The 23,679-nt window shown below is 40.5% G+C and overlaps 3 protein-coding genes across 4 annotated transcripts; 1 reads left to right on the top strand and 2 right to left on the bottom strand.

The window, feature by feature from the left end:
• The first annotated feature begins 199 nt into the window (after positions 1–199).
• On the top strand, positions 200–18,994 carry LOC131267663 (cyclin-H). Of its 2 annotated transcripts, XR_009178386.1 has the most exons (7): positions 200–383; positions 453–649; positions 719–920; positions 1,001–1,341; positions 1,418–1,564; positions 1,623–1,678; positions 18,964–18,994. XR_009178386.1 is itself a non-coding variant. In XM_058270592.1 (6 exons), exons 1-5 carry the CDS (start codon positions 267–269, stop codon positions 1,560–1,562), a joined length of 1,002 nt encoding a protein of 333 aa, XP_058126575.1. In that variant the 5' UTR covers positions 200–266; the 3' UTR covers positions 1,563–1,564; positions 1,623–1,711. The 2 variants fall into 2 exon arrangements, 1 of the variants encoding a protein (XP_058126575.1); XM_058270592.1 differs by lacking the exon at positions 18,964–18,994 and having other exon boundaries at positions 1,623–1,711.
• On the bottom strand, positions 11,756–16,149 carry LOC131267664 (protein quiver). The gene is made up of 4 exons (XM_058270593.1): positions 16,032–16,149; positions 14,931–14,984; positions 13,515–13,661; positions 11,756–12,305 (listed from the first exon to the last, which is right to left on the bottom strand). The coding sequence occupies exons 1-4, from the start codon at positions 16,063–16,065 to the stop codon at positions 12,064–12,066; spliced, it is 477 nt and encodes a 158-aa protein (XP_058126576.1). The 5' UTR covers positions 16,066–16,149; the 3' UTR covers positions 11,756–12,063.
• Positions 18,995–20,052: 1,058 nt separating the features above from the next.
• On the bottom strand, positions 20,053–21,762 carry LOC131265975 (uncharacterized). Its single transcript, XM_058268296.1, has one exon. The coding sequence runs from the start codon at positions 21,760–21,762 to the stop codon at positions 20,053–20,055; it is 1,710 nt and encodes a 569-aa protein (XP_058124279.1).
• Positions 21,763–23,679: the final 1,917 nt, after the last annotated feature.

Genomic DNA, 23,679 nt, shown 5'->3' with positions numbered 1-23,679 from the left:
GTTTCCATTCGTGGGTTTGTGTTTGAACTATTTTGAATGCAACATCCATATCTTTGTCCTAGTAGAGGGGTCAAATTTAAAATATCAAATTTTTGTACATTTGTACATAATAACGAGGAGCAGAGAACAAGCAAAATTGTCTATTTTGTCACTTTTGATTCCAACTGTCACAGAAGCCGTCAAAACATTCAAGCTCGACAAACAAAGAAAAACAGTAGAAAAGTGTGTTGTCGTTTAGTTCTTAAAAAATATTAGCCCGTGTAAAGATGTATGCCCTTAGCTCCCAGAAAAAGTACTGGACGTTTAAAACGGAACAGGAGCTTGCCGAATTACGCCTAGCTCAAAACATTCGTTTCATCGCTAAACATGGCGCAGGCATGACTGTAAGTATGTGAATGTCGCACCGGTCCCTAGCGGTGTGCTTGAAGCTCGTGGCTTGAACGCATTTTCAGGAAGAGCAAAAGTTGGCGCATTTCCTTTCCGCGGACGAGGAGCGGCAGCTGCTGAAGCAGTACGAATCGCACATGAAAGAATTCTGTAAGAAGTTCGAACCACCAATGCCGAAGTATGTAGTGGGTACTGCGTTTCACTACTTCAAACGTTTCTACTTGAACAACTCGGCCATGGATTACCATCCAAAAGAAATTTTGTGAGTATAGGGCCCTAGTTGTAAAAGGGTTGTTGGTTTTCAATTAATTCATTTTCATCCTTCCCCCAGAGCAACGTGCATTTATCTCGCTTGTAAGGTGGAGGAGTTTAACGTTTCCATTGCACAATTTGTGGCCAACACCAAGGGCGATCGTGTCAAAGCGATGGATATTATTCTTTCCAATGAACTGTTGTTGATGCAGGAACTGAACTATTATCTTACAATACACAATCCGATGAGGCCGATCGAAGGATTTCTAATCGACATTAAGGTAGGTTACCCAGAGGCTTGGGAACATTTTAAAAGATGAATAATGCTTACTTTGCTTCCTTTCCTTTCCGAAACTTTCAGACTCGCTGCAATATGAAAAATCCGGATCGGCTACGCCCATGGATTGAAGATTTCATCGATAAGACCTTTCTGACGGATGTTCCGCTAATGTACGCCCCAGCGCAAATAGCCCTTGCGGCAGTGCTTCATGCTGCAAGCAAGGAGCAGGAAAACCTAGACAGCTACGTCACGGAATCGTTGTTTGGTTCGGCCAAGGATAAACTGCCAGTTTTGATAGAAGCTGTACGAAGAGTGCGATCTTTGGTGAACAATACTAAACTGCCAACGAAGGAACTTTTCCGGTTCTTAGATAAAAAGCTAGAAAAGTGCCGCAATCAGGAAAATAATCCCGACAGTCAGATGTAAGTGGTTTGCTTAAGCTACATAATTGTATCAAGCATATAAACATTATATCATATCACTTTGTTTTTGCCACAGCTATAAACAACGAATGAAGAAAATGTATGAAGATGAAGATGATCTGGATGCGATGGGTTCGTCGTTCCACATGAACGTCTCAGATGCTAGTTTAGAAGTGTCACAGCTAAACACTACTAATCCTGCAAATATGACGTTGGATTAAAGGTAACTTAGTATTACTTCATGTCGCAAAACAGTTTCTAATTTTACCTGTTCGTTTCAGCAAACAGTTTTTCGGATATTAAAAGGATGCAACGAGTGCTGTATTCCTTACAAACGGTAATAAATAACATTTTTTATTATATCACTGTATCATCCTTTTACTGCTCTGCTTCCGGGTCAGTCTCTGGTTCGTGTTTTCCTCGTTGGGTGGGATGATCTGGTAGGGTAGACACCTGAAAAACTTGTAAAAAGAAACAATGAAACACGAGTTCACTTGTTTCAATTATTGTAACTGTTGATTACCATTATTTTCGCCTTCTTCTGTCCGTTGCGCAGATTGATTTTACCTTCCAAGTTGATTCCCGAACGGCCAAACTTAATTAAAACCAACATAAAAAGCTTAATGTAGAAACCGATGGAGACGCGAAGTATCCCTTGTAGCATTAGGAGCTAATTCGTTTTTGCTGTGAACGATTTTGTGACGGCTTATTGTGTCGCGGAGGGGACTTTTTGTGGGGAGTTTCAAATTTTTTACACCATAGTAAATTCAAAACATACGCATTCGCAGCACGCACCTATGTTGCGCTAACAAAAGTTAGTTGATAATTTTGCTGAAATATTACGCACTTTCGACGAGTACGACACATTGTTGGGAGCAAACTATAACAAGAATTGTTTTTATCTGTGTATCCTTCAGTGGCTTAAGTATATATGCGTGTTTGTGTTTTAGGCCATATAAAAATGAATTATACCATCGAAAGATAAGATTGGGCAACTGTATCAGTTAAGTTAAAAATGCCATTGCTTGACCATATCAGCATTGCAAACGTTTTACATCTAGCACCTTCGGGATATTCAAAAGTGAAAGGAATAAAAGGAAGCCGAGGGAACATAGGAAATATTGAGTTTTAAAGAAAGCTTTAGAAGGTTGTTCGGAAACGGTACATCGCAAGCGAAGAATTGAGCGGTTTTGAAATATTGCTTTAGCATTTGTGAAGCTTGTTTTTCAGAAAAAAAGCGTTGAGCTGAAAAGCATAAATCACAAAATTGATTCGCGATCGCTCATTGGAGAGGAACGTTAAAGGCCTTTTGTTTTTAAAATGCAAATGACTTTAAATTTCACTGTGTGAATGTGTTGTATGCGTAACAGGGTCGTGTTTTTGAAACTTCCGTGAAATAAGGGAAAGTTGCAAGTTTGATCCGTGTGTACTACTGTTAATGCATGGTACCTTTGTGTTGTAGTGTTTAAATAAAAACAGACACCAACATCGGGAAGAACTAAAACAAGGATGACTTAACAGACTTCTAATCGAGACGACATCGATAAGGATTGTATAAAAAAGGTGGGTTTGCGGTTTCGACACAAGACTAAAACAACAACGTGAATAAACATCCAAAAACAAACTTTGAATGGTTGATAAGTTTGAAGGCGTAGTTTTCTTGATGTTATTCCGATCTTCTTAAGGCATTTTGTATGAAATTTAAAAAAGGACTTGGAAAAGAAAATCAAAATAGCACCGCGACTAACAAATTGGTTGTTAAGCAAGGGTTCTCGTATTTCTAAAGTTTAACGAAACTGGTCGAAAATTGTCCTGCTGTTGTATCCCATCTTGGAGTATTGTAACAGCCCGCATAAAATTCATAAAACGTATAACGGATAAGACAATAACCATCACCTGATACAAAACCTTTATTTCTTGAGCTCTTACAGTGGTGCACTGTCCTGTGAAGGATAATGAATGTTTTGTCAGCATTTGTTTCAAGGTGTTCTAGTCTGTCCATGGAAGGGTTTGGGATTTCCTGTTTTTCTTACTATAATAATTATCTTACTGAAGCACAAACCTCTTGTCTGCCTTACCAGGTAATGTTACTTTATATCAACACGCAACTTGCTTTTCGTATGTGAATTTTTCGGTTGATAGCGTTCACATTTTTTTTTTCGCGATAGAATTATTTAAATGTTTCACTATATTTTACTGAGACATATTAAAGGTTTGAAAATGAAGCTTCGATATTGGAAGGTTAAAATTACGAACCTATGAAGATCTTGAATTTGTGTGAGTTATTTTTTGCATTTTTTGAACAAGCGCTGAAGTTGTTCCATTATCTTATCTTTTTTTTTTTGCTTTAAAATGGTGAAATTAAATATATTATTCTCTGACAATGAACGGACAGATTTTAAGCTGGGAACAAGCGATATACCTATCGCATTATATAATTTTATCGGGATATTGTAAGGCTTTTGTATTAAGATAATATTCTTAAATTGATATACATTTGGTATTCTAAGGTATAATATTCTTTTTGCCATTGGCCTATCGTGACACTGTCCTCAATGCTGATGGCATTACTTTTCCATAGCTGACCCGGTAGAGAAGTTTACTGGTGAAGTATTTCTTTCTTCCAAACACTAGGGTCATCTGACCTTAACAAATATGTTATTGGTGCGATTCAGTATGATAAAAACTAACCCTGCTTATCCTTACGTACTGGAAAACAGAATAAAACTTAACTCTTGTTCGCTAGATCAATCATAGAATGTAAAATAGTTGATCTATTAAAGCAGTAATTCAGCAATTTTATCTGTGCTAAGTAATGTTGAAAAACTAGAACAGATTTTTTTTTGGGAAATTGACAACGTCGCAATTGACCGTTGAGAACAAATTGGAGAACGCCAACAATTCGCACTATACTATTATTGGTTTCTCTGTATTTTATCTTAATTTCCACAGTCATTCTGAACTATAATTTAACTTCTTTCTTGTTTGATGTGGACTTTTTCTCCTTTAGAACTTTGCAGATATTTTTAAAAATGTGTTGCTTTTGCTGACATTTCTATCCATCTTTTGTTGATCATGGTTGGAATTCTAAAACATAACAACTAACCTTAACTATTAATCACGATGATGCATGCACTGAACGGCAATAGTTAAAACCGTATCGATTTTTTATTTATTTTGTTTTAAAAACGGCCAGTTCATTCTATACGTTTTTCTTTGCTGCATGCTGATGATATCAGAGATCTCCCTTGTATGTTGTATTTCATAGATGATCGACCTATGTCTATGAGAAAAATATCATGGCATTGGCTTCATATGTGCTTGCGACTTCTAATATAAAAGAGAGCATATTTTAAAGCTTTTTGGTTTTTGAATCCTGCACGACTTTTGACGATTCAATAAAAAAACAATTCAGGAACTGTGTATCGGATCATTTCTTATGCAAACGATATTAAGGCTGTGTTAAATTGTAGTGCATCCATTCATTTAGTATGAACAGGAGGAGCAGGAAACAGAAAGTCGAAGATTTGTAATATGCTTCTTTTTTCGTAGTCGGGGTTTTCCCCCAATTTCTTGATGAAGAAAATATGTGCACTCAACTCTGGTGTCATGTTCACTGCTCTGACGGAAGATACGAAGGATGGAAGAGTATTACACTTGCCATGTATTTCAGCTGCGATCGGTTGCGGCGTAGCCGAAAATTGTCGATTGAGTTGTCGGAAAAGGCTCAGGGTCACGGAACGCAAGGTGCTGCCCGGGATAGCTGGTAGTTAATCGTTATGCGAAGGGTTTGAAAAAAGTTCGCATGTTCTTGTCTTTACCAAATGCTGTAACTTTTCACTGCTCTATCATTATCTCGTGAACCATTACGATCAATTTAATCGATTTCAAAATTCTTGGACTAGCCTACATCACAGTCGTTATTGTTTCAATCTTCTTTTCTTATTTGCACCGAAAGTTCCATAACATTTTGCTCCAGTTATAACGCTCAATCGATCGCAAATAATGAAATTGAAAATATAGAATATTTGTAGATGTTTCTGCGTTGACAGATTTCTGACTTTGTCGTTAGATGATTCAACTTTTTCTATAAGGGAGCAATAAAATTTAACTAATCTTTGTTAAGTATTTTTAATTATTTGAAAACGTTTCAAACCGCACGTTTACTTTTTTTCTTTTACGATACGATTAAATGTTACAATATGAGCAATCGAATTTTGACTGCAAACTTTTTTCATGTTCACCGCATAAACGATTACGATCTACCGCATTGTTTATTTCAAAAGATTACACATTGCCGCGAGAGAAATTTTCATTTTGTTAGTTACTTTTCGATGAGTATTGGAAATATGTATGAGATTTCCTGATAAGATTACACCGAATAGAAATTAAAGAAATTATAATAAATCGTTCGCTGTTGTTGGCCCTGATTGGGTTTTATGGATCGACGATAAGTTTAGAATTACTCCTTCCGTTTACGTTGTTTTTTTTTATTAAAAAAAAAGACACGAAAAGGGAAAACGAACATAACGACACATGTAAAGCTCGTACGAAACGAAAGAACACATCAAATTGGGATGTAAAACATTGCATACAGAAATTAATTACGTATAAAGACACTGAGAGAACTTCCCTCAAATAATATGGGTTCTATCATCATACGGAATACATTTACCATATTTAGCAAATGTTTTAATACCAGTGGGGAGAACTGAATAGGATTGATCGTAAAAATTTATAATTTGTATATCGAAGACCAAATTGTAGGCTGGATTTATAAGCAAAGATTTTGTGAATAGGAAGTTTAAGGGACAAAAACTAATTGGACAATAAAGTTTAAAATAGGAACAAATAACAGTTGAAAACATTGCATTAATTTGAATAAATGTGCCACAAAGCTAACAAAAACAATTGCATGAACAGGCATATAACAGAAACAGCAACATAACGACTGAACAATTCGTACTAGAGAAAATTTAAGACAAAAAACCAACAGTTGGCAATCACATGCAGGAAAAGCGAGAAGAAACCAGTGTGCAAAGTAGTTGATTTTTGAATCTCAAGTAAAGCTCTAAGAAAACCTGGAAGCTATAGGGACAAAAGGAAGCCACACGAATAGTCAAATCGATAACCAGCGCAAAGCATCGCTTTCTTGAAAGCAGGATGAAATAAGACAGTTCAATGTGATCGCGGAAAGCATGCAATATTTCAGCTTTTCTAGCTTTGCTTGTATTTCAGTACCTTTACTCTGAAGTTTGTTAATGGAGTTTTTGTTAAATTTCAATGTATATATGTTGCGCATATCAGCAATTGAGTACTGATAAACGAAAGTATGCATGTTTAAGCCAAATAACCAGGAAATAGTTAACTGTTTTTATTTATGAAGCGCAAGAAAGTGTGTGAATGTGTATGTTCTTTTCTTTTTCATAAGAGTCCAATTGTACGCTGTTAGACTTTATAAAGGTGAACATGTCGTATAAGCAGGAAAACATCGCAAAGAAAGATGTTAGTTTTTGCGTTTTACAACCGCATCAGTTATGAAGACACTTAATTGCCAGATAAGCTAACATAATAGTATGAGTTGATAAATGAATATTTAAGTTTGGCTGTATAAATGCTGGCCAATTAAGTCCCAATGATCATGGCTGCCTGTTAGTTCATAAATGATAAATATTTTTGTGAATCTGTCGAGAAGAAATCAAGAGGTTGTTGTGCGAAAATAATGATTCTCTTTTCTCCAATATGAAAGAATTGCTTATCACGTTGGGTTCCAATTCTGTTCACCGTTTGATGCATTTATTGTTTATCGTACCTTTTAGGATTTCATTCTTCGTTGGCATTGTTTGCCCTCTTTTTTAAAGTTTGTTTTCTTCTTCTGTGGTGTATTAGTTATGCCATATTCAATAAATCGCTGTCCTGTTGGCGAATTCTATATATCCGTTTTATTTTGGTTGCCTTATGTGTGTTTTTATTCGTTTTTTCGATTCAATTAAAGTATCTCCATAAGCAAACGATTCTTTTTGGAATTTCGGTTGTTCAACATTAACACAACGTTCCGTTTGATCAACCTACTCTCTCGGATCCCAGTTAAAGCAATATCCATCTAATCAAACCCCGTTTCTGCATTAGATAGGATACGTGCTTTGGTTCCAACGTTATTAGAGCTTTCGTATTTGGTTTAGGACATCCGTCCTGCCTGCCTTAGACGTACTAAAAATTTCAAAAAATTGTGTATATTTATATATATCATTATATTTTATACCATAAATGGGGTTCGCTTCGCGCGGCGATCTTCGTTTTCTGAAATTATCCGTAACATATCTTTCTACAAACATTCCTTTGTCGTACAAGCTTAGTCAACAACAACGCAACGGTTAGAGTTTTGGACGATTTTATGAACGATCGAAAATGAAGCTCCCGCTTATTCGCGATGGGGATAAATGTATAGTTTTGAGAAATGATTTGAAGATTCAATATCAGACCTATGGTGTAATACTTCCTCGTGGAAGTGGTTTCAAACATAGACACGGTCTCGGGATAGAATAAGATTGTACAAAGGTAGAATCTAATCTATTTTCACTCTCGGTTTCCTTTCTCTGGGTTTCTAGCTAAATTGTGTAAATTTTACAAGAATCGATTTCCACAAAATGTGGCTGTTTAAATTATATAACGGGCTAGGTGTAATGCTCTCAACAAATTTCCAGGGTACATTTTTCTGGTTATGTTCTTAATGTTTTATATTTTTGGTCTTCTAGCTCGCTTTAGCACTATCGGTTTTCTACGCGCACTTTCCTCGGTTCTAGCTTCCGCTCATGCATTGGCAGAAGTCATCTTATTTGATGACTTTGATTCATATAAAGTCATAGCAATTTATAGAAAAATGCATCCATTAGTCAAATGGTTTCACTGTACAGCATCGTTGATAGAACTGTTAAATTGTTGTCATACAACGTGCTCGGAACGTTTGAAAGTAAAACAGGATAGTATAGAGTTTACTGTTTTTAAACAAGTGTACATGAATATATACTCTCTGGTACAAGTTAATTTTTGGGGAGGATTCTCTTATCGAAATGGGTAATTGTTTTACCAGGAACAAAGAAGCTTAATTATTTGTGTAACTATGGTTAAACAATATTGGATTCAATTGTGAAAAACTAGAATAACTATTCGTTTCATCTTTTAACTGATTGATTCACATTTGTTAATCATAAGTGTTAACACTGTTAAAGGTGGATCAATAAAGTTTACAAATTGTTCTTTGGACGGTCTGGTGTGGATTCTACACAACGATGTTTCCGGCACAACTTTGCTATGGATAACAACAATTTGAATAATAGTAATTGCAGCAGGAAAAACTACAGCAGAATAATTCTCTTCAGAAATACAATTGTCGATGTATTACATACACTTTTCGATTTGATATTCTGTGCAACTCTTCTGATAACCCTGCTTATATTGTCATGAATGTGATAACATTCTGTCGGTGATAACTAAGCAAAAATGTGTATTGTATGTATGATTATTTTAAATTAATTCTTCTTTAACGATTCAATGTAATCAGAAGAAATGTATGCCGTAATATGGGTGATAATGCTATGTTTTCTTGTTTTGATAGAAACAAAATGATTAATTCTACTTCAAACAGTGATTTTAAGCCATCGCATCTGCATCCTATGTTCCTTATCTGTCAGATCTTGATGAGGCTAGGATATGTTTGAGTAGCAAAAATTAAAAATAAACAACGAAACGCGCTGGGTTGGTGGAAAATTGCAAACAAAGAAACACAAGGGTGCACGCATATTGTCGAGAGATGGTACGGTACGATTTCGAATTACAGAAATGGGTTTTTATTTCGTGTTTCATGAAAGGTTGGGGGGTGTAAGTGGGTTTGGTGTAAATGGGTGTAAATAACTCTATATGTATCTATCTATGCTTAGCTTGCATGTAACGGGTTTGCCCCTTAATATGAATGTCATAAGTCAGTTGCTGCGCAATTTACTAATTCTCTAAAACCGGTTTGGCATTTGCATTTTGCTTTTATGCGATGCAAAACTATTGCTATGCTTTCGCTTCAAAAGTACTGTCAACAGCTGCCAGAGAAAAAATGAACCAACAATGTCTACGGTAGCTCTAGAGAATAGCAGGTGTAGAGCTGAATAATTGATATAAAATTTTGGATGCGCTATCTAAGAAGTGTTGTCTTTGAGGATAGGGAGTAACTAGTTATGAAAAAAAGACTGTTACGAAGAAAAGACTTATGAACAGAAAGACTGTAAAAAACAAGGGAGGATAAGTAAAACACGAAAGAATTCATTTGTATCAAGAGAATAGGTTGCTGAGATTGATTCAGTGTTTAATGGGATAGTTCAATGGGAAGAGAAGTAGGAAGTAGTTGTAGAATAAACGTAAGAAATCAAAATGAAAGTAGTAAGATGGACTGTGTACGATACAAATATCGTTCAGCTCATTAAAGAGAAGATAATTTAAAATCATAGTAAAATATAAAATATTGTGAAACTAGATGAGATAAGTGCTTTTTTAGTATTTTTTATTTCTACCATGCTTCTACCGAAAAAACCAAAAGTTTAAAAAAATAAATTAAATACGTTCGCCAAATCGAATGCTTCGTCAGCAAATAGGAATCGGATCGGTTAATTATTTACATGGTATTCCGCTTTGGTTGTCATTTAACTTGACCATGAAGAACAATTGATTAGTAGAAGCATGAAAGTGGAGAAAATTACTGTTAATACGCGGTACTAGGGTTATTGTTTAGAATATGTCATGCAAGGAATCTGTTTCTTCTCTAGTTCACACGATCTTCTGGCTCTTGTTAAATGAAAAGAAAAAAATATAGGCGCCTAATTATTAGGACGCAAACGAAAACCCGATTCAGTCAAGTTATTTTTATTTTTAACACAAAACGATTCGCGATGTGATCCATTTCGTTAACTCCTATCTATAGAGGGAAACAACCTGTTAGGCAGTATCGTTTCCCTCGTAACAATTCTTCGCGCCGGCATGAGTTATGATCGGTTTTCATGTTATTTATGATCATTAAACATGATCATACCAAAGCTTTCTTGATAGCCTTAGCTGATAGTGATATTTATGGTTGGTCATTAGGTTTCTTTTGAGAGTAAGCTGAGTATGTTAGTAAATTCATATAACCCACTCACTGTAAACCATCGTTGTTAGTTTCAACATTTGTTTGTTTGTTTGATATCCAGGCTTTGGTTTTTTGATCTTAAGTAAAAGCGTGATATCATTGCAAACAGTTATTTTTCTATTTTTAAAAAATATAAGCACATTTTAATTATATCTACGTCCTAGTTAAGTTTAACCAATTTTAACGCGGTAGCAATGTAAATCCCTTCTTAAAAGGGATGACTTATCAACGATAGTAAAAACCAAAACTTGCGGTTCCAATTTCGTAAAAACGAAAAGTTAATCAATCACTCTAGCAAAATACTAATCTAATAAACACTATGCAATAGCTTCAACAAACGGTATCGAACCAAACCGCAAAAGGAACGTTAATAACGCGTATTATTAACATAACGGAAATTGGAAAAGGGAAGTGTGAAAAGGAGACCAAAATCTTTGCTTTTTCATACAACTACAATATTGTCGGTGAGGGAGACCAAATCGGGGATCGAACTGCAGCAGGTATCGGGTTTGAAGTGAGCGAATAGTAATAGAATTCAAAAGAAGGTCGAGAAGAAAGTTCGTTAAAAACTTTTCTAGCTATACGCTGTACAGTAAATGAAAATGGACTAGCTACTATTCAACGACAAATGAAAGAAGAAAAACAAAAACATGACAAAACCATGAACCTGATTATAAGAAATAGAAGGAACTATGAATATTTATAAAATTCGGGGGGAAAAAAAGAAATAAAAGGGACCAGAATATGATATAGAACGGGGAACGAACGGGTGAATCTGTTTTTGGCAAAAATAATGGCGACACGTGAGTTTCGGTTTCGCACAAGTAAGGCTCTAGCAATTGAGCACGTGCCAGTGAGTGGATGTGTGTCAGTAGAACCTCCATCAAGGACCCTTTTCACTCCGAGCTCGATAGCATCCTCTTACGAGTGCTTGCGGTACAAGCAAGAGGACCCTAACCGTCTTTCAAACCCGTCCCTTTTTGGGGGTGAGAGACTGGAGTGTCATTTTGGGGTTATTCGTAAGCTGGCACGTGCGTATACTATTCATTTTTAAAGATGAGTCTTTTAGGTGCCTCGTGTGTCTTTGTGTGTATGTGTGCTTAAATGTATGTGTGTGTGACGGAGTGGAGTAACATCTGATCTCTAAACTGATCGAACCGATCAGAAAGGGGGAGGAAAACAAAGGAGAAAACGAAACGAAAGTGTGAAAAGAAAGGCATGATGGTAAAGCGGTAACTAGTAGAGTACGCAGCGACGGAAGCAACCGTAAGCTCGGTTGGCAAGTGTAGAAAAGTCTTTCGATTTGCTTTAGGACAAATGAGAGCTCCGCAAGGCAGCTCCACCCATTTCCCACCCACTGCAACTTCTGACATGGGGGCCATAAGGTCGATAAGGAGGAGAAAGGACCATTCAAGGATCTACGAAATGGGAAGCAGGCAAAAAGGGATATCGACGTCTTGATGGCCCCGTGCAGTGGGATAAGGGGAAACGGAGTGTTGCATTTGTTTCTTTTTTGGTTTTTTTTTGTTTTGGGTTTGCAGCCACCTTGCGGCTTACCGAAAGACCCTCTGGACGAGCTGGAGCAAATAAACGGCGATCACGCTACCGATGCACGCGTGCACAGTGAGCCGATGATGGTTCGCGGTGAGCAAGCTGGGAGGACTGGAGTTACACATATCTTCTTCACAGAAACACATATGGCCATTGCCAGAACTTTCCATCATACACACATGATCTACCATGAACAGATTAATCTGCAACTGTGACGTGCACATTCGCCTCACGACCTCGTACGCTACGCGTGTGTGTTTGTGTGGGAACAAGTGTGAGCATTGTGGTCGCATACACACGCAATCATGACGAGACGTGGGCGCGATGTGACGTACGTCAAAAGAAGAAGTGGGAAGCGGCGGTGCACGCCGAAAGTAGCAGACGGGCAACACCGGAAGCCCGCCAGATCCCGCGCGTGCAAGAAAAGGGCATAGTAAGAGGCCCAAAGATACACACGCAACACCCCAAATCAGCCAAAGCGTGAGCATTTTCCCGGAAAAACGTGGTTAGTAGTCACGCGGGATCGATCGGAAATTATTGGAGTTTTTTGTTGTTGTTGAAAAAATCGGCAATCAGAGTCAGTGACGGTTGGAAGTTGGAGTTTCTCGCGGGAAAATACCATATGTTTCCGCGCAACCAAAGGTACAGTTTCAGACGATCCGGACGCGGTGGACGACACAACGTGGTAAATGGTTTGGTTTTTAATTTTGTTTTATTTTTCGTGATTGTTGTGTTCGAGATATGTGTGTTCGTTGTGCAGAATTCGGGGAGGTTTGGCGTGTGCAATGGCGTGGTAGAATGTCATTCGTTCAACGGAGCAGTGGTTTCCGCGTAAGCCAGTTGTTGAACGGTAGTGTAAAAGTGAAGGAAGAGTATAATCAATATCAGCCAAAATATGTCGTAATTGAGCAGAAAAGTACAAAAAAAGAAAACAAATAAATTCGGCGAAAAAGTGTAAACAGTAACAGTAAGCAATAGTGTTCGATTAAACAATAAAGATTTAAAAGTGAAGAGAATCCATAAGACCGATAATCGGTGAAAGCACGAAGTACAAATCAACGAACAATGCAAATAAAAAGAGAAAAAAGGGAAAGAGAGAAGAGAGAAAATACGAATATTAATACCGGGTAATATACAAGTACATCCTTCGATGTAATTAGATATGCTATATGATTTGTGAGAATTTTCCTTTTTAAACTACACGCGTTTCGTTTGCGTGATCTCACAAGCGAAAACTGGTGAAAAGGCAATCGATGAAAAAGACGTGGAACAGTAGGATAGGAATGTGACGGAATGTAGGCACTTCAGGTAACTCCTCGGTAGGGAATCTTAATTAGCTCTTCGAAAACAGAGGCGGCAAGGAGCGTGAGAGTCGAGAGACAGAAACCACTTGACCTAGCTGGAAAATGTTCCGGGAAAGTGTTGTGCCGTTGTGCAGAATGTCGGTACTTACGTGTTCTCGAGTGGCGCACCATCTTGACGCAGCAGCCGTTGCAGGTCATCAGGGGCGGCTGGTCCCGGGGCAGGGCGGTATAGTTGAAGGGGTCCTTGCACCGTGCATCCGTCCAACTGTCGCACTCATAGCAATAGATCGAGCGTGCTTTAAAAAGTCGATGTCAACGAAATGGAAGTGTTAAAAGGAGATGAAATGACGCCCGCGATTACAGACCCGTGAACCCGAAGGCGAAATAAACTAAAGAATCCTAAACGGGCACATATTACTCAACATATAAGCTTTGTATTTAACACAAACACATGAAATTATGAACACATACAAGGAAATAAGGCCAGGCGATACTGTTAAAGAGATTGATTAATGTAGTTAGTGACAATTTCATTGCTTGGACCTTTTCGTGCTTTAATGAAACACATATGTCGTCTGTGTAGTCATCAAAACTAGCCACTTAAAAATGTCTCGTTAGTTATTCTCAATGTGTTTTATATTCCCACTGATCAGAGCCCTCTTGACCTAATCTGACCCTTCCAGTCGAGCACTGTACGGCTAATGATCACTTCCGAAATTCTTCAAGCATATTATTTCCGATTGTATGCTTCGAATCATTCCGACTATTAAAACAGTTTTTTTCCACTCTGATATTGAGACGCTTCGGCCTCAATCACGGCTGTTTAAAGATTGATTGTAAACAAAGATTGCTAGCGAGAAGAGAAATGTTCCGGACCCAAGGAAATCCCATGGAGTACAAGGAAGGAAGCAGAGTAGAACGGGAGGGGAATTTTATAAACAAAAACGTGCGCGATAAATAAACGAACATTGAGCGCCAGCCGTTTTGGGTCGAAGAGAAGGGGAGCGCCATCGACAGGAAGGAAGAAAATTGAATTATCGGCTCAGTCGGGTAAATGAAAAAGAAAATTGCACATGACAGCGACGTAATATCTTCGCTGCTTACCCATCAGATCGAGGAGAATCGGCCAAATATGAGAGGAAAACCAAACAAACGTCGTCCCACTGTGCAACGGAAGCACTCGTAAAATCAATATCCGTTTCGTTTGATATTTATTGGAGTGCAAAATCAGCAAGCTGACAGACGGCACGAAGCCAACGAAAAGAAACTAGTGATGATGGATAGGTATTTACGTTGAATGCAAGAATACCATCTTGTAGATTCTTAGAAAAACTAGGGGAAAGTTTCCGAACTTTTTAGAAGAATAGATTAAAAACTAGTCAACCAAAATGAGAATTATTTAAGTAGGAGAAAATAAAGAAAAGATTGAATCAAAACCAAACTGAATGTCAAACAAAATTTCCAACCGAAAAAATGATAATTATCATTTCGTACAAATGTTCACCCTGAACCATACTTAATCAAACCAGTAGTTGCAAAATAATCAATGTTTGCTTCTTGCTTACTTTGACACTCAGCGGACACCTGTGGAATCCAAATCCAAAACACTCCAACTAATGCTGATGGTTTAGTTTGGATTATTATTTGTTGTCGGACCGCAATGTGAAGATGTTGACGGGATGAGTTTTTGTTGTTTTCAGCATACATTTTTCACACGCACCAAGCATGGTGAGTTTGTTTTTTATGAGTATTCCATGCGTTAGGAGGAAAGCAAAGAACAGTACAGGTGTTAGTGACGAGCCCGACTAGTGTAAGTGCTGTTGGTTTCTGTGAACAACTAATGTTATGTTTTGCTGTTAAAAGTACACCAATACAATCTATTATTTGATCCTTTTTTTATAAACTCGTTTTTACCATATAAGCGTCACAAAACAAATAATGACCTAGTTCAGTTAAACAAATAAAAACAACATACAACATCACCAAACTAACACGAACCAACGCAAACCGTAACAGAAAGCTAAATTATCTAAAACAGAACCTTCACAAATCATAACTCACATGGGAAACAATTGTCCGCGGTAGAATGGTAAACACTCGAAATGAGAATAACTTATAAGAAGGGAGAAGATTGAAAAAGAAACGGAGAGAACGTAATGGAACAAGAAAATCAATTAAACGGATCATTGAGGTTTTCATCAAAGAAATGAAATATTCTACGGGTTAGGTAACTTAACACCTTGACAGCCGCACATACCACTGTAATGTGGTGGCAAATACGTCGGTTGACCTCCAATCACATCAGATGTTGTGATGTACTAAATCTTTGCACATTGCAAAACATACATAACCGCATTGAACTTTTTCGTATTGTTTATTAAAGTTACTGATTGGATTGTGAGAATACTCTAAAAAGGTAAAAATATACAAATACAAAATGTTTGGTTGGGATACCAAAACAAGCAGGCGAGAGGCGAAGTGAATCGTGCGGCCGTCAAGGTGTTAACATAAATTTGCAACCATAGTGATTGAAAATCACTGGGCGCCTCCACCGTACAAAGATGTGGCTTCTGGATGTGGAAGAAAAGTACTGCTATCCCTATGTTGTTCGCGTGTTTTAGGCATGTGTGATTTGATTTTTATCTCACCAGTATATTAATACTTACCCAGAGGGATAATAATCCACTGTTTTCTATCCATGGTATCGATATTCTTGGTTCAGAAAATTTCCTATCCTAAAAACAACGGCCCTCGGTCCCTGCGACCGAAGTGATTCAGCTTTCCTGTACAACAATGCTGGTTGCTAGGTAATCCTCATAGAACGAAGTCCCGGTTAGCCCACTGCATCTGTAGCATTCCAGGTTTCGAAGTTGTGGCGATATGGAAACACAGTGCAGGTGATGCACCGGACAGAACGAGCTCCGGTAAGATAGCGCGAAACAGTTTAGCGAGAGAAAAAAAAACAGACAAGAAATGCGCTGGAAACGGAAATAGCGCAGTCACGGGGTTACGAGGCGCTCGTTTCTTCGTTCGATTTCCTTTGGCGTCGCGAAAACGGGGCTAGCGATGCGAACGCTAAGTGGCCGCATCGAGCTCCACGGTGGTTCCGCAAATCAGCAACCATTCACATCGGAGACGACCAATCGATGGACAAGAAATTGGACCAATTTTCAGAATTCAAAGGTCGCCAATCTTTGTATTCAATTCCTTTTCAGTTGAACCTCACTTTCACAGTACTAGCTTGCACCAAATACACACTTTTCTGCTGCTGTAAAACGATAACAAATTGTATATTTAGCACGAACACTTTCAACCTAGATCTTGCATGACACGGGGTTTTCACAAATTTGTTTCCAATTTTCCAACTCCGTTTGGTGCTCCAATTGTAACGCACTGAGCCTCATTTCGTTGTAACTATTGTATCAGCTCTATGCTTTATTCAAAGCCGAATTACAAATTTACAATATCCTATCCGTTCGCTCGCACAACCAAGCGACGGTCATCCGCAATGCGACATTGACAGTTTTTCACGGCACAGGAATTTTTTTTAAGCACTACAGCAGGTCTTTGCCACCGCTGTCGGAGCTGCTGTCACCGGTTTCTTGGGAGTGTTGCTGGTCCACCGAATCTGCTGTCAACTGGCAAAATCTGTGTGGTCTTTGTATGAGAAAGTATGGCATAGAGAGCGAGAGAACGGGATAAGGTTGAAAATGGACGAGGATGAGGCGACGATGATGCGATATGCTACACTCAAGCGCACGGTTTCATGTTTGTAATGCCACGGATGGGGCTAAAAATATATCTACTTCATCGTACGCCTGAAGCAGCTTTAATCATTCGCATTCAACGCACTTCTTATGGCACTTCCATTACGCTGCCCTTAATCACTTTAGCGACGTCCAATACCATCGACGTTTTTGTCACGCACAGAAAGAAAAAATTTACAGTCCGTTAAATATTTGATAGCAACAAAATGAAACGAGGGCACAACGACACAAGACGGAACGTTTTTGAAGTCTGTTTCTAATAGACCTTGCAACGTTTGCTCGTTAGACACCGTTTTTCGCTAAGTTGTGTGATAGGTGCTTTTCCAGCGTACCGTTTCCAGGAGCCAAGATTGTCCTTTGGCTCGTTAGGCTCTCTTTGACGGTTCTTCTCTCCACTTCGCACGAGGATACGAATCGATCTGACAGCATACCACCCAACGGAGTAGGTTTGTAACTATCGCGTGCACTGCTTCGCGTTTTCTGTAATGGCACTCTTTCGTCAAACACAACCACGAGTCGGACCCGCTCTCCGTAGGTAGACGAACAGAATATTGCTCCCCCGTATTGGCGCTCTCGTTCTTTTTGCAAACCCCCCAATAAGCCCTTCTGCTTCACCTTACCAATTCGAGCGTAATGTAACACGTTGCTGGGCGAGAAAATTACTTTCGTGACACTTTGGATCAAAGGCAAGCAGACGTACGAAGAGAGCCAGAGAGAAAAACAGAGCTGCGATGAATTATAGCATCGGGTGTTGCGAGAGTTTAGAACGAAAGAGAGTTATTTAAAAAGTTCGATGGGAGAGGAATAAAGAGTATTACAATAGACTTAAAGAGTTGATGCTAAGAACAATACTTTGTTATTGTTGGTTGACAGTTGTACAAAAAGTGGCTTTGTGTATGTGTGTGTTAATAGTCCGATGAAATTAAAAACAAAATTATATGAAGTCTTACGAAAAACAAAAAAAATCGGTAGCTTTATGGTACAAATATTTTGTCTTTTTTACCTTATTTTATAAACAAAATTAACAAACATTTTTTAGCTGCATTGCTCGTTCTTCAGCAGCACTCGAGGAACGTTCGTTCTATCTTAAGAAAAGGCAAGCTAAATTTAACGATCCTTTCGCCAACCGATGCGCTGCTGCTACTTTGAAGTAGTGATTGACGGTGGCAATTAACATTGGCTGGCCGTAAATTAATCCATTCCGCCTTCCCCCCAACTACCCACCGCGAAGACGAATGATCTACTGTAAGTGATCGTAAATCAGTTTTAATCGGTAACACGGTGCACGTAAATTTTGGGGCCTCGATCAGCATAAACTCTCGATCTGTTTACATTTCGATTTCGATTGTATGCCTGCGTTGCAGAATAAAAGGGCGAGGAACAACGAGAGAAAAAAGCAGAAAACAAACTGAAAGACAAAGTATGTTGAATGTTCAAGAAAGCTTTTCCAATAAACTTTCACTCCAGCAGCTCCCTCTGGTAGTGAATATTTTGAACTTGTGGTTTCGAGGATTGTTGGATACTCTAAATGGAGGCGCCTGGTGTTTCGTGAAGCATCAACGAGAGAAAAACTGAAAATTAAATCCTTTACTCGATGAATATCTACACTTCACTTATGCTTCTTCTTAGTGAGGTTCCTGAATCAAGCTAAAAATCTCTCTTAGCTATTTGGAGGAAATAAAACTTTTCAATAGCACATGTGCACCCAAAGAGCATTGAAACAAACCAAATGCACAATTCTAAATATGCTTCCAACATGGCTTGAAATCACCTCAAAAACAAACATTTTATCAACTTTCTCATTAAGCACTCTTGTTTCCAGTAATTTCAGCTCCATCTATCGGTGAGAAGTCAACTGAGAAAATTGCTTGTTAACCTAAATGGAGGCGCCTGGTGATCTACGCTGACTCTTGGAAAGTAAATCACACTTCGCATAAACTAAACAAACTTACCTTCTCACACCAACTTAGAAAATAAATAAACAAGAAAATTAGCTGCTTATCTTGAGTTCATAATACAACACCATACAAGGCATGTTGTGACTCCGTAGTGTACGGTTTATTTACGCTTAATCTACGTTTCGGTTGCCCGCAAACACTTCGGTTTTTGATTTTCTCTTACATTACGTCTTAAACAGTGAAGAAAATAATAGCACGCCTCCGCGCGTGGCAGATGAGTAACCGACCGTCTTTGCATCGTATCATCATTGTTGTTTGTTCCATTCGCGTTGTCGAAGAATCCAACGTAAACAATGTGTTAAACCCCTGGCGTGCAACGTCGCCTTCGCACGCGGAGAATGCTCATTTCGTCATACCGAAAATATAGCTCTCGTTGTAATAAAGCATTTTTGGGGCACGATGTCCCAATAACACCCGATTGTGGGGGAGGGCTCGAATCGGGGGTGGCCAAGGGCACACGTTCGTCACCGTTGATCTCCACCGTCATCATCAATTCGGACCGGGGGTTTTCTCTAGCTCTCCCCTAAAGCATAGTTTGTGGCAAGCCGAGCAACTAAAACATTGCCAGTCGGCGCTGATTCATTCACGCCCGGCCTCGATTATGGTGTACAATCAAAACAAACGATGCGTCCATCGGCCGTTCAAGCTTTCCGCCAGTCTCCCACCGAGGTACCATCAATGGGGCAGGTTATTTATGGTCCTTATTCAGTTCCTCCGCGTGGAGCGCGATCGCGATGGGCCTGGCTTGCGTTGTTGTTGCAGGTGGGTTGGAAGTTTGAACTGGATTGGCGAGTAGAAATAACAATCACATCCTGTAAATGGAATATTGCCCGGGCGCTTCTCCCCTCTTTCCGGCATTTTTCCTTTCCCAGCATCTGGCTTCGACTTCACGCAATGCGCATCGCATTACCACTTACGACGTGTCATTAGCCGGCTAATGGCGGAGCTCTAGACGGGTCGGTTCAAAGAATACAGCACTCGGAGTCGCCAGCACCACTTCCACCACTGCTGCCACTGCCCGATCGTCGGGGATATTCCGTGATTTTCCAATAACTATTCTGGGCCGTCAATATCCTCTCGCTTCCCGTCAGTTGCAGCACCTCCTGGCTGTTGTAGAAATCGTAGCCGGTCTCGTCGCTTGGGACGCGCGAGTACAGAATGGCCCCGCTGGCAGCGTTCTGCACACGAAAGTACTCGAATCCATGCACCGGAACCAGTCGCCAGCGGAACTTGGCATTAGAAAGGCTATCCGATTTCGGCGCAACGATTGGCGCTCCGGTGCCACTTTCCCCGAGGTATCCGTTGATGGCGAGCCCTCGGATTCGGAAGCAGGCACCGTCCTCCAACGGTTCCAACTCGAGCCGGTTTTTGTCGGCGGTGTAGCGGGAAAATCCTACGTCTCGACCGACGGCGCTGAATTTCAGAAGGATGCGTGACTCGTGGCGGGCGATCGTGACTGTTTTCCACATGATTGACACCACGATCGGTGGTAAGGTGGCCTTGAGACGCTCCAAATCTCCTCGAAGGCCCGCCGTGGGGAAGGTGGGTGCTTGCATGGTCCGCTTGATCCGATAGGCGAGCAGGAACACCTCCGGTCGATCGAGGTGGTCGTAGTGTTCCATCTGCGCGTAAAGGACTTGATAGGCGACGATGTCGTGATCGATGCGGGAAAGATGCGCCACGAAGCGGAGAATGTTGGACAGGTTGCGTACGTCACCATCGTAGGCGCGCTTCAGCAGCTCGATGAGGATCTCGTCGGCCAAATGGTGTGCCAGACGACCGAGCGAGGCAGTCGCGGATGGATCGGTTTGGATGAGACGCACCGTGCGCTGGACGGAACCAACCAACGCCGTACGGACGGTTTCGAGTCGATGACGGAAAACGTCCTCCAGCAGGGAAGCCACGGACAACTCCGGTCGCTCCTGGAGGGCATCCACCACGAAGCCGTATATCAGCAAACATTGGGGATGATCGGCTAGATCGCCACACTCCCGCAGATGCTGCACGAGAAACTCACACCCGCTGACGAACGTTTCGGCCGAGTTGGCCTTGTTGAGTTTCCGGTAGCCGACGAGAAACAGCAGGATCTTCATCAGGTTCTTCATGTCACGCTCGAACACCGCCTCAATGATCCGGGGCAGCTGCTGCAGGCCACTCTCTGAAGAGCAGTACTCATCGTACACCTTGTCGTAGTTCTCGCACCGGATGTGACCAATGCACAGTTCCAGCTTGTGCTGGTTGCGCTGCGTTCGGAAGATTCTAATTTCACGCATCGTCCGATCGAGAACGCGCTGCATCGCTAGCAGGGCCGGCTCGTACTTGATCGCGTCGGCCAAGAAGTACAGACACTTGCTGTCTCCCTGCGCCTCGATCGTCTTCTCCAGCTCGAACACACGCCCCCCGCGCTTATTCAGCTGCGCATAGAGGTCCTTGTTGACGAGGTAGATCTTGCGGAACTGACCGAACAGATACTGAACCGAGCTGCGCAGCTCCTCGATCTGGTACTTCCGCTCGTCGATGGCGTTCATCCACTGCAGCTCGAACGACAGGGAGCGGCCATTTTCTCCTAACCGGGACACCCCGGACAGCTGGCGGATGAGTATCAGCATCCGCTCGATGGTGCTGTAGATGGTGTCCAGGTCGTAGAACGTGTCGACCCGTTCTACCGTCATGATTGTCCGGTTATTCGATTCCTGCACGATGAAGAAGCAAAGGGAAAGAAAAATGGTTTCAATGGCAGCGCCCAGCGGAAAATAATCTTTAACGACCGCAAAAATCAAGATAAAATTGCTAACATGAGCGATTTTTTATATTGAGTGAATTTATATTGAACGTAACCGTAGTCGAGGCGTCTTAGTGAAATGTATACAACTTTTTAATGCAATCACGTTTTTAATATCAATAACATCCACTCCATTACCATCCAATCGTGGAAGGCTTCACAGCTTATATCACGCCTCTCATAAAAGCGTGAACCTGTTAAACGTGACTTTTGAGATTAGCGTCCGGTCGTTTTCTTGGTTTTCCACTTTTTCTTCCGCTTCTCAGCCATTTGGATCTCATCAATCAATGCTTCTGCCTCTTCTGGCCTAAAACTGGCGAAAAGTGTACTATAAATAATTCTTCGGCAGGCTAGAGGGACACAGGGTGAGAAACGACCAAACGGTTCGTTGCCAGCCAAGTCGTGTTCTGTATGTATGGTGTTGGAATTAGTCGAAGAATGTTGGTCAAACGATGCCCGAGATCACCCTGCGGTTCTGATCAACAGAGGGTAGAAAGTCATAAAAAATACCTCTTCAAAAGTGTGTCGCATGCGCGAAGAAGTTCACATAAAATCGGTTTCCCAGGTTTGATCTTTTATGCTTTACCTTTTTATGTGAGAAAGTTTAACAACCCCTTGAGCTGGAATGCCACCAATGTGGCTGTGAATCTTTTCCTCCCATGTCACCTTGTCTTAAGTTACTCAACACTTGTCTCGTCTGGTTGCATCTTCTAGCACGTTATTTTCCCTAAAAGACACACCGCTGGCATTTACGACGAAACAAATTAGTTCAAGGTTCTCCGTTTGGGGCGACGGAAGGAAAATGAGCTTCCTCTGTGCCTCCCCTACCTTGCGCTGTAGGATTAACAGCGAAGAAAATAAATTGTCCCGTCGGTTGCACTCGTTTGATCAAAAGAAACCAAAAGCACAGTCACAAAGTTCGTTTGGAACATTGCGTTTACATAGTGGCTAACGACGTTGGACGTATTCAAGTTCAAATGGGCGCTCGCAAAAATGGCCCCCACGAACATAAACACGCAATTAAACCTCGATTGCGGTTTATCGCATTTCACACATCAACCCGGCAAAGGCCTTACTTTCCAGCCTGGGGCGTATAGTTTGCGTTCGATCAACGCTGGTCCGTAATGACCATTCGTACGAAGAGGAAAACACACGCTGGACGAACAACGTTAAGTTTGATTTTCCGAGCGGAGGAACTCTGTTTACATCTTCCTGGCGGCTCGAAGAATCGACCGAAAGGTGTTTGTAACAAACGGCACTGTTTATCCCATACCGCTGCTGGCCAATTGTTGATAGATACAGAACACGATCGGATCGATCAATCGGTATACAACATTCCTTTCGCTCGAGATAACCATCTCGATGACCGGCTTGCGAACATAGGGAGGGAAACTGCGATGCTTTCATGCTATAAATCACGCACGTTGGGACGCGTGTCCTCGTTCACTCACCTCACGGTTGACGAAGGTCCCAGACACGACAGCTTGCGACCAGACGTTTTCACCGGACCGTTCTTAGCTTCTGTGGCCGTTTCGTAATACTAGCAGTAGTTTTTATTTCTAAAATGGTTGATTCTTGAAAGAACGGTACCAATTTTTAACAAAGTTTACTTGCGTGGAATTAAAACTCTTATAATTGTCACGCTTTCGATCACTCTTTTTTTTCAAAAACTTGTTACAGTAAAGTGGGAGTCCTATAGTCTCCCAAACCGTGTGCGCCAGTTGCGAGTCGAATCAAAACTAAACCACTCTGGTGAAGAATGATCTTCGGATGCCTGACGAATATTGGTATTGCTTGTGGGAGAGTA

Source organism: Anopheles coustani, chromosome 2, assembly GCF_943734705.1.
Source record: "Anopheles coustani chromosome 2, idAnoCousDA_361_x.2, whole genome shotgun sequence".
Lineage (NCBI taxonomy): Eukaryota > Metazoa > Arthropoda > Insecta > Diptera > Culicidae > Anopheles > Anopheles coustani.
The sequence above is the reverse complement of the archived record's forward strand: the minus strand, read 5'-3'. Positions and strand labels throughout refer to the sequence as shown.